At 38.3% G+C, this 12520-nt stretch overlaps 1 protein-coding gene across 1 annotated transcript; it reads right to left on the bottom strand.

The window, feature by feature from the left end:
- Positions 1-6037: 6037 nt before the first annotated feature.
- Positions 6038-7702, bottom strand: LOC131643125 (uncharacterized; the record flags this gene model as incomplete). Its single annotated transcript, XM_058913279.1, has 1 exon — positions 6038-7702. A coding segment is annotated over exon 1 (1665 nt), but the record flags the coding sequence as incomplete, so codon positions are not given.
- Between the last annotated feature and the right edge of the window lie 4818 nt (positions 7703-12520).

Raw genomic sequence — 12520 nt, 5'->3', positions numbered from 1 at the left:
ATGTGGTTTCTCTGGCTGAGGTGGTGAAACATGCAAGATATTATATAAGGGGAGAGGAAAGTAATGTTGAAAAGAAGGCTATAGATATCAAAGAGCATACCTCTAGTGGCCCTCACATCTTACAACAGTCATAGAAGAATCACTACACCTCGCGCGTCAGAGATAAGACATCGTTCAAGAAAAGAAGAAAAATCTATAGAGAGCTTCACGCCTCTGAACACTTATTGTGAGAAGATATGGAGAGAAGTCATCCACATCCATGACATTCTAAAAACTCCAAATCTAAAGTTATATGTCATGGGGCCGAGCCTAGCAGATGGTGCAAGTTTCATAAAGTCAAAGTGCACCACACTGAGAACTGCTACCAACTCAAGAAAGAAATAGAGCGTCTAATCCAAGGTCGCCTAAAGAAGTATGTCAAGGATGAATCCTCTTAAAGGCTATTCAAATCTAACTCTCAGAGGCGAGATGCTTCCGAGAGCCTCAGGTCCAAAAATGGAAAAGAACCAAGAAAGGGAACAAGGGCAAAGTGAAGTTGCATGTCTTTGATACACTAAGGGAGAGATCATGCATGTATCTACTATATGTTTTTGTTTTCTGTCTCTTAAGATTTAATTTTTTTTGGTTTGTATCATCGAGTCTCCTATTCAGATGTGCATATTTAAGGATCGAGTTTTAGATCCGTATATTTTTTAGCATGCATAAGTTGAATTATTTGTGTTTGAGTATGAACAATATGTTTTAATTCAATTAGTCGGGTTTTTGGAACAAGAACCATATTTGAGAATGGTTTAAGTCATGTCACAAGTATAATCTCAAAATATTTTTAAGAACTTCAAAATTTGAGATTTTAGGTGTGTGATTTGAATCAGACATCCTATGAGTCAAATCAAATCAAACAGGGGGAAAATAAGAGGTTTTGTAAGACTGTGAATCGAATCACAAATTGAGCATAATGATTTAAATCAGGTAACTCTGTGACTCGAATCACAAGTTACATATGAGTTGAATCATTAAACTCCAGTCATCCTCTGTCTTGTTTGAGTTGAAATGTGGCTTGTTCATGACTCGAATTATAGCTTGCATGAGTCGAATCACAATATATACTTGACTCAAATCATAGTAAAATAAGTTTCTTATAAAGTATAGATCTTGCTCCACATTACTTTGCCACTAGTGTAACACCCCACTTTCCCGTATCGTAAATAAACAAGTTATAAACACATAAATAATCAGAGTAATACGAGTAGGATGTCACATCTTCTAAAATCAATTCATTAAAACATCATTTTAAGTTTATTATTCTCCATTAAAATGGAATATTCAATACTGCAGCGGAGTTCAAACGACTTAATAATTCTCATGGCGCCACGGCCTCAACAAATAAATCACATCCACTAACAGGTGGTCCAACAATAATGTCAAAATCAAGATACGTAACAATTCAACAATTAACTGAAAAGAAAATCAAAACACAGCGTGTCCCAACATCCCCGTGTTACGTATCAGAGCGACTCCTAAGACTCGATCAGGTAACACTCGAGAAATCCAAGCACTACTCTGGTACCTGGTTATCTGTACTCCCGAAGAAGCACAGACACAACAACAGAAGAGGGGTGAGAATTACATTCAATAAATATACGGTGAAATATCACATGTTTAAGGAGTAGTATCTACACCACACATAAACACAATCACAACAGATTCTCACACCATCAACCACACAACAGCATCATTACATGACGTTTACAAACAGTCAGATGAATGAAAATGTAACTATCGACTCTACATGCATGTGGTACCAACAGAGCATAAGCCCTCAACAGATGCCATTATATTGGAGGCAATAACAAGGCATAAGCCTTCAACAATGCCAATACAGGCCAACAACAGAGCATAAGCCCTCAACGACATATGTATGCAATATGAACATCCAATCAACACAATTCAACAACACAAGGCTTCAGCCTTCAACTCATTGCCATTTAGGCTATCAACCAGCTCAACAACATGCAACTATAATTATATTATTCTTAGTCACATTCACGACAATCAACACAAATTTAACACAAATTTTAGGTCCAAAGCATAACTCTTACAGTCTCTCTATGTTTACCTAAGTCTTACAGTTTTAAGTAACTCAGAAAGGTATTCATTTCACTCAAGGATCAGGAGAAAATCACAAAAATGGAAAATTCTGCACACTAGCGTAACCATACGCGTATGCCCCTTTCCCCATACGCGCCCATACGCGTATCACCAGGACCAGTTTTGCACTAAAAATTCTCCCATACGCGTATCACTCTTCCATACGCGTATAGCCTTTCTTTCATACGCGTACCATACGCTTTTCACCAGAAATTGTGTTGTATTGGGACAGGGCTGCGTATCATACGCGTATAGCCCTCTGGGTATGTCCCCCATACGCGTATGGCCTCAACCCATACGCGTATCATACGCAAATTGACAGAAAAATTATCTGTCAAAGTCTGCACTCGCACCAGTTCGTCCCCACTCGTTTTCATCACTTCCAGTCTGCGATTTCAGGTCCAAAACATCATATTTTCACCTATTAACTCACTCCTTTCATCTAGATTCATTAACCTATTATACTACATCGATTTTAACATGATAATAACTCAATTCTTACTCATAAAATTGGACAGTTTTACACTCAGATTTAGTTCTTTGATGAACACAGCAACAATTCAACCCACAACCAAAACCACATCATAATTCATCAATCTAACACAGAATTTCGTCCACAATCATACCATACGTATCAGTCATGAAAACATCACACAAATCAAATCAATTCACACATCAAAAGAGAAATTAGGCATACAAATTGTGAAACCTAAAGAGGGAAAGGAACCCTCACTACCCTCTCATGTTGTAATCACCATTTAGAGAACCCATTCTCCCCCCTTACCTTAGGATTGAGCTTTGATCCTTCAACAATGGTGGAAGTCTCTTTTCTCTCTTGCCCTAGCCTCTTTCTCTGTTTCTACGTTCTTCAAATATTTTGCCAAAAGAAAACTATTCCTCCTAATTTTCTTTATTTTATTAATCCTTCACTAATTCTGAATTTGCTAATGGGCTTACTACACACCCTCCCAATTACTAACCACTAGTTGACCCAATTAACTAATTAATTAATTTACTACTTATAAATAATTACTAAACTAATATAATAATAATTAAAATATCAGTTTAAGCACCAAACACACCAAACAAATACATAATAAAATAAATATCGAAAATTGGGGTGTTACAACTCTCCCCCACTTACGATATTTTCGTCCTCGAAAATCTTACCTCGTTCAAACAACTCGGGATAGGAGTCTCGCATCTTGCTCTCCATTTCCCACGTCATGCTCTCTCCGGTAGTCCCCGTCCATACCACTTTCACCAGCGGAATATCTTTACCTCTAAGGGACTTTACCTCGCGATCCGTGATCCGTATCGGCATCGTCTCTACTGTAAGATTCTCTCTTACTTGCACGTCATCCATAAGAATCACGTGAGATGGATCCGGAACATACTTCCGAAGCTGTGACACATGAAACACATCGTGCAGATTCGACAGGTTAGGCGGTAACGCCACCCTATAAGCAACAGTACCAACCCTCTCTGAAATCTGATAAGGGCCGATAAATCGTGGAGTCAGCTTCTTTGACTTCAGAGCACGACCAACACCAGTCACAGGTGTGACTCTTAGAAACACATGGTCACCTGATTCAAATTCTAACTCCTTCCTTCGTTTATCATGATAACTTTTCTGTCTACTCTGTGAAGCCTTCATCTTCTCCCGAATCATTTTTACCTTCTCTGTGGTTTCTCGTACAATTTCCGGTCCAAGTACTACGCCTTCGCCAGATTCGTGCCAACATAGCGGAGTCCTACACCTCCGACCATACAACGCTTCAAAGGGTGCCATCCCGATACTAGAATGATGACTGTTATTGTAAGTAAACTCGATCAATGGAAGATGAGCGCTCCACGAGCCTCCTTGCTCGAGAACACACGCTCTCAACAGATCCTCTAGAGACTGAATAGTCCTTTCAGTTTGACCATCCGTCTGAGGATGATACGCCGAACTCAACCTCAACTTAGAACCCAACCTTTCTTGCAAGCTCTTCCAAAAATCAGAAGTGAATCTCGGATCTCTATCTGACACAATGCACAAGGGAATACCATGCAACTTCACAATCACTCGGACATAGATCTCAGCTAACTTTGCCACCAGATACGTGATGCTAATAGGTATGAAATGAGCTGATTTGGTAAGCCTATCAACGATCACCCATATTGAATCGTGTCCACTTGCAGTATTAGGCAACCCTGTTACAAAATCCATCGAAATGCTATCCCACTTCCATTCTGGAATTTCTAACGGTTGCATTAACCCTGCAGGCTTCTGGTGTTCAATCTTCGATTTTTGACAAGTTAAACAAGCATAAACAAACCGCGCCACATCTTCTTTCATCCTCGGCCACCAAAATATCTTCTTCAAGTCTTGATACATTTTAGTAGCTCCAGGGTGAATACTCAAGTTACTCCGATGACCTTCTTCTAAAATCATCCTTTTCATATCATTATCATCCGGAATACAGATTCGATTCCGCAATCTCAACACTCCTTGTGCGTCCACCTTAAAATCACTCTTCTCGGATTTGCCACAACCAACTATAATGTCCACCATTTTCACATCCAATTTCTGAGCCTCTTTGATACTGTTGAGAAAGTCATTGTCAATTTTGAGCATTCCCAACTTAACACTCTGCGGTGTCACTTCACAAATTAAGCTCATATCTCGGAATTGTTCGATCAATTCCAATTCTTTAACCATCATAGCGGACATGTGCAAGGTCTTTCTGCTTAAGGCATCAGCCACAACATTCGCCTTACCGGGGTGATAATTCAACCCGAAATCATAATCTTTCAGCAGTTCTAACCATCTTCGCTGTCTCATGTTCAGCTCCTTCTGGTCAAACAGGTATTTCAAACTCTTATGGTCACTATAGACTTCAAATCTAGAACCATAGAGATGATGTCTCCAAATTTTTAGTACGAAAACAACAGCAGCGAGTTCCAAATCATGTGTAGGGTAGTTCCATTCATGAATTCTCAGTTGCCTCGACGCATAAGCAATTACCTTACCATTCTGCATAAGTACACCACCTAAACCCATCAAAGAAGCGTCGCAATAAACTATGAAAGGTTCTCCTGGGTTTGGTAATGTCAAAACCGGGGCTGTCGTCAATCTCTTCTTCAATTCCACAAAACTTTCTTCACATTGTGCATCCCATATGAACACTTTACCCTTACACGTCAACTTAGTTAATGGAAGTGCCAACTTAGAAAATCCTTCAATAAACCGTCTATAGTAACCGGCCAAGCCCAAGAAGCTTCTGATCTCGGTAGCTGACTTTGGAGTCTCCCATTGTAACACAGCATCTACCTTAGATGGGTCTACAGCAATGCCACCACCAGATATGACATGTCCCAGAAAACTGACTTCTTTCAACCAAAATTCACATTTGGACAACTTCGCATACAACTTCCTTTCTTTCAACACTTGCAATACCGTCCTCAAATGATCTGAATGCTCTGACTCTGATTTAGAATATATTAAGATGTCGTCTATGAACACCACGACGAACTGATCTAAATACTCATGGAAGATACGGTTCATATATTCCATAAATACTCCTGGCGCGTTCGTAACTCCAAATGGCATCACCGAATATTCATAATGTCCATATCTTGTTCTGAACGCTGTCTTCTGTACATCTTCATCTTTGACCTTAATCTGATGGTAACCCGACCTCAGATCGATCTTGCTAAAAACACTGGCACCTACCAATTGGTCCATCAAATCATCTATTCTCGGTAGCGGGTATTTGTTCTTAATGGTTACTTTATTCAGCTGTCGATAATCTACGCAAAGTCTCATGCTTCCATCCTTTTTCTTTACTAACAGCACCGGAGCTCCCCACGGCGATACACTTGGTCTGACAAACTTCTTCTCCAGTAAGTCTTCTAATTGCTTCTTCAATTCTGTCAACTCAGATGCAGACATCCTGTACGGTGCCATAGAAACAGGTTTGGTACCAGGTACAAGATCAATTGTAAACTCAATTCCTCTTTCTGGCGGCACATTAGGAATCTCATCGGGAAAAACTTCAGGGAATTCTCTTACCACCGGTAATTCATTGATGATGTTCTGATTCTTGATTGACAATGTTGCCATCAACGAGAACATCTCTACTTCTTCCTTCAACAATTGTCGTACCTGCTTTGACGACACTAAGCCAGCTTCTTCTTCTTCGGCAGTTGAAAATCTCACAGTCTTGTTATAACAATTGATGTGAGCATAGTTATATTCTAACCAGTTCATTCCCAAAATTACGTCTAGCCCGGCCAACGGTAAACATACTAAATCAACAGCAAATTCCCTGTCGAAGATCGACAACGGACATTTCAAACAAACAAGAGATGTAGTCACAGATCCTTTAGCTGGAACCTCAACTACCATCTCGCCATTCATCAAAGATAGTACAAGACCCAACTTTTCAACACATGCAGCAGCAATAAAACAATGAGTAGCACCGGTATCAATAATAGTAATTAAAGGCATACTATTGATGAAGCAAGTACCTCTAATGAGTCTGTCCTCAGTGCTTGTCTGAGTACCAGCCAAAGCGAACACCTTTCCACCAGTTTGTGCCTTCTTGGGTTTCTGACATTGACTTCCAATGTGTCCTTCTTCACCGCAATTAAAACAAACCACTTCTTTATGTCTGCATTCAGACATCATATGACCAGTCTTGCCACAACGGAAACACTTCTTAACGTCATCAGTGCAGTAAGTACTCTTATGACCAGCCTTCCCACACTTAAAACACACAATCGGAGCAGGAGCACCTCCCCCACTTGTTCTCTGGCCCGGAGCAGCTCTTTGTTTGCCCTTGCCAGCTGGAGTGTCATAAGGCTTGCCACGTTGCTGATTCTGCCTGCCTCTTCTATCACTGACAATCTTATAGTGAGCAGCATTATCTTCCTCAAAGATTCTGCAGCTGTCTACCAAGTTAGGAAAAACGCGGATTTGTTGATATCCTATAGCCTTCTTGATCTCAGAGCGTAGCCCATTTTCAAACTTAACACATTTTGAAAACTCTGCGCCCTCTCCATCATAGTACGGATAAAATTTGGCCAATTCGGTGAACTTAGCAGCATAGTCAGTCACTGACATGTTCCCTTGTTTCAATTCATGGAACTCAATTTCCTTCTTACCACGGACGCTCTCTGGATAATACTTTCTCAGAAACTCCCTTCTGAACACATCCCAAGTGATCTCTTCACCTGTGGCTTCTAGTCTCTGACGTGTCGCTAGCCACCAGTCGTCAGCTTCGACCGCTAGCATATGTGTCCCATAACGAACTTTCTGTGCTTGAGTACAATCCATTACACGAAAGATCCTCTCGATCTCTTTCAACCACTCTAAGGCTCCATCAGGGTCATGCTTGCCTTTGAAGACCGGCGGGTTCTCCCTCTGGAAAGTAGCCAAACTGCGAGACCCAGCATCCTCACCAGCATTAGGGTGATGTTCCAGAACTTGAGCCACAGCCTCCAAAGCAGCAGCAATCGCAGCATCGTTTCTCCCAGCCATTTCAACTAAACACTGCAACAGAAACATAGTTAAATGACAAGTTTTAACCATACTCGATTTGTTAGCGACTCAACTACTTGGTCGGACGGACCGACCTGCTCTGATACCAATTGTAACACCCCACTTTCCCGTATCGTAAATAAACAAGTTATAAACACATAAATAATCAGAGTAATACGAGTAGGATGTCACATCTTCTAAAATCAATTCATTAAAACATCATTTTAAGTTTATTATTCTCCATTAAAATGGAATATTCAATACTGCAGCGGAGTTCAAACGACTTAATAATTCTCATGGTGCCACGGCCTCAACAAATAAATCACATCCACTAACAGGTGGTCCAACAATAATGTCAAAATCAAGATACGTAACAATTCAACAATTAACTGAAAAGAAAATCAAAACACAGCGTGTCCCAACATCCCCGTGTTACGTATCAGAGCGACTCCTAAGACTCGATCAGGTAACACTCGAGAAATCCAAGCACTACTCTGGTACCTGGTTATCTGTACTCCCGAAGAAGCACAGACACAACAACAGAAGAGGGGTGAGAATTACATTCAATAAATATACGGTGAAATATCACATGTTTAAGGAGTAGTATCTACACCACACATAAACACAATCACAACAGATTCTCACACCATCAACCACACAACAGCATCATTACATGACGTTTACAAACAGTCAGATGAATGAAAATGTAACTATCGACTCTACATGCATGTGGTACCAACAGAGCATAAGCCCTCAACAGATGCCATTATATTGGAGGCAATAACAAGGCATAAGCCTTCAACAATGCCAATACAGGCCAACAACAGAGCATAAGCCCTCAACGACATATGTATGCAATATGAACATCCAATCAACACAATTCAACAACACAAGGCTTCAGCCTTCAACTCATTGCCATTTAGGCTATCAACCAGCTCAACAACATGCAACTATAATTATATTATTCTTAGTCACATTCACGACAATCAACACAAATTTAACACAAATTTTAGGTCCAAAGCATAACTCTTACAGTCTCTCTATGTTTACCTAAGTCTTACAGTTTTAAGTAACTCAGAAAGGTATTCATTTCACTCAAGGATCAGGAGAAAATCACAAAAATGGAAAATTCTGCACACTAGCGTAACCATACGCGTACAGCTATCCCATACGCGTATGCCCCTTTCCCCATACGCGCCCATACGCGTATCACCAGGACCAGTTTTGCACTAAAAATTCTCCCATACGCGTATCACTCTTCCATACGCGTATAGCCTTTCTTTCATACGCGTACCATACGCTTTTCACCAGAAATTGTGTTGTATTGGGACAGGGCTGCGTATCATACGCGTATAGCCCTCTGGGTATGTCCCCCATACGCGTATGGCCTCAACCCATACGCGTATCATACGCAAATTGACAGAAAAATTATCTGTCAAAGTCTGCACTCGCACCAGTTCGTCCCCACTCGTTTTCATCACTTCCAGTCTGCGATTTCAGGTCCAAAACATCATATTTTCACCTATTAACTCACTCCTTTCATCTAGATTCATTAACCTATTATACTACATCGATTTTAACATGATAATAACTCAATTCTTACTCATAAAATTGGACAGTTTTACACTCAGATTTAGTTCTTTGATGAACACAGCAACAATTCAACCCACAACCAAAACCACATCATAATTCATCAATCTAACACAGAATTTCGTCCACAATCATACCATACGTATCAGTCATGAAAACATCACACAAATCAAATCAATTCACACATCAAAAGAGAAATTAGGCATACAAATTGTGAAACCTAAAGAGGGAAAGGAACCCTCACTACCCTCTCATGTTGTAATCACCATTTAGAGAACCCATTCTCCCCCCTTACCTTAGGATTGAGCTTTGATCCTTCAACAATGGTGGAAGTCTCTTTTCTCTCTTGCCCTAGCCTCTTTCTCTGTTTCTACGTTCTTCAAATATTTTGCCAAAAGAAAACTATTCCTCCTAATTTTCTTTATTTTATTAATCCTTCACTAATTCTGAATTTGCTAATGGGCTTACTACACACCCTCCCAATTACTAACCACTAGTTGACCCAATTAACTAATTAATTAATTTACTACTTATAAATAATTACTAAACTAATATAATAATAATTAAAATATCAGTTTAAGCACCAAACACACCAAACAAATACATAATAAAATAAATATCGAAAATTGGGGTGTTACAACTAGACTCAAATCACTTAAGTGTTCATGACTCGAATCAAACATGACTTTTCACTACTTTCTGTGCTTCATCTCCAGCACCTATAAATCACATTCTCTCTCAAAATTATTCACAGTGTTAGAGAACATACACTTCCATTGATGATTTGAAAACTCACAAAGCATTTGTTCTTTCATTTTTCAAATGAGTTTCAAATCTTTTGTGAACACTTGCAAACAATTTCTTTCATCTTCTATTTCATATTTTCCATTGTTGAATGGATCCAAATCTTATCTTTGAAGATTCGTGATTGATTGATGAGATTCATTTTAAATTTAGTATTTCTTTGAAGATTCGTCTAAGATTTTAGAGGTTTGCATGGGTGTGTGGTGTTGTGATTGATTTTGACAATCTAGTGAAAAATAAGGAGGTTATTCTTCTATCTAGTTTGACCTTGGTAATGGTGTGTGGAAGGCTACAGATATGGTAGGAATTCTTCTCAATCTTCGGACTAACCAACGTTCAAGATACTGGTGGATTCGAGTAAAGATTGCCACAAAAGGAGACTTAGGAGAAGATTGTTAGGGCCGGATGATTCAAGAAATGAATTCGAGTAAAGATTTTGCATAGAGTTCAGTTTATGGAGATGAGTATAAGTCAAAGATCCAGAAATAAGAAAAAAAATCATCATTTTTTATGGACTAGTGATTGTACGAACTCCTATAATTTTGTTATAAATCATATTTGAAGACAACGAGTTTTCAATGGACAACCATTGGAGATTAGATTAAGCACAAAGGTAGGATGAACATGGCAAACAACTATAAATCCCGGTATACCCTCTTCTTTCTCTCTTATTTAAATTTCGTAGTTAATTACATGATTAGGATATTTTCTATTACTTTCTAGAAATTGCATGCTAGTAGGATTTCTATTGGTAGCGATTTATTACATAAATGGTAGGTTTTATTAGAATTGGTAATTCAACTTTGTCTTAGTGTTGATTAAGGTGAAAACTGTGGTTGTAAGTTTTATTAGAATTGGTAACTCAACTTTGTCTTAGTGTTGATTAAGGTAAAAACAGTGGTTGTAGAATCTTACCGGTATTGATAATCGTACGATAACATTACTTGTGTAATTGAGATATTATTCAATACAAAGATTTTGGAGAAGATGTTCATCATCTATCTTAGTTTAGTTTTAATGAAGACAAAATGAGGCATCAAGAATCAAGATTGCATAAGCTTTGATAGTATGGAATTCAAAAGGATTTGATAATGAGTTAAGAGACAATGGAAATTCATATGTGTATAAACTTTAGATGCTCAAAATCTTTCATCTAAACCCTTCTAAAACTACCATAACATCTATGCATGATTTTCATTCAAGTCACACCTTTAAAAAGACAAGGATTAAATTTTCTTAATGGCGCAATCAGTTGATCATTTATCGCACGGCAAATTGAGATTAAGCTATTAATTAACTTAACTCGCGAAGCAAGAATCGCCAATGAACTTTATTGTTTCCAAAGGAAAGGTAAAATATCGATAATACCCAACAAGAAAAAATATCTAGGTACGAGGGTTGGTTATGTAAGGGGAAGGTGTTAGCACCGCTTACACCCATGGTACTCCATGGGAACCTCTTGAAAATCTGTGTTACATTAAAAATGGATTGTTTGCAAAAAGATTGTGGGTATGAGAAAAGAATTATTTTTTATTATGCTTGGCAAAACATCACATCTTGTGCATACATATCCCTTATGTGCAATAGGGAAGTCATAACATTTGTAGTTCTGTTAAAAATAATACAGAGGTTTGTTGTGTTGATTTTAATGAAAAAGACATTTCGTCGCCTTGAGTGGTAAACACAAATTTCCATCCACAAGTATGAGAGAGTGTGTATATGTATCTTCTTGATGGAGAATTTTTCTTGGATTGAATCAAGAAGAAAATTCTCAACATAATAGTGGAAAATAGCAACAACTGCAACCTCAACTCTTAGGGACTTTGGGTTTGCATCACTAAGAGAAATGGACTAATGTTCTTCCTTTCTGAAAAGGTTTTATAATAGAAGTGCACAAAGACACAAAAAAAGTTTGATGATGATTGTATCTTTTATGTTTTTGAAAATATTTGAATATGCTTAAGTATTTTAGCATTAATTTGAGAAAAAGGTTTGACGATCACTTGACAAAGTCAAGGTTTTTTATGAAAAAGTTTTAAGTTTGAAAACAAGCAGATTTTGAAAAAGGGAGAAGATTTTGAAAATTTTAGAAGGGGAGGATATAAAGAGAATGTCCTAAAGCATAAAGTAAAAGATAGGGAAAGAACGATCTAACCAAATAAGAAGCAAGCACTTGACAATAAGTCAAAATAATCATTCTCTTTCCTTTGGAGTAAGCCACAAGCAAAGCATGAAACCAAACCATAAGCAGATGAAAGTACAAAGCGTTAGATATAATCAAAAGATCATATGAACAATCAAAGTCATAGATGAAATCCAAAGCATCAAATATACTCAAAGCATCATATGAACAATCATAGTCTTAGATGAAATCCAAACATCAGATTAATCTCAAAGTATCAAATAGAATAACATGTATCAGATGAGTCATAATGCCTCAAATGACTTTCA

This window comes from Vicia villosa, unplaced genomic scaffold, assembly GCF_029867415.1.
Source record: "Vicia villosa cultivar HV-30 ecotype Madison, WI unplaced genomic scaffold, Vvil1.0 scaffold7, whole genome shotgun sequence".
Lineage (NCBI taxonomy): Eukaryota > Viridiplantae > Streptophyta > Magnoliopsida > Fabales > Fabaceae > Vicia > Vicia villosa.
This window is presented reverse-complemented; position numbering and strand designations above follow the sequence as displayed.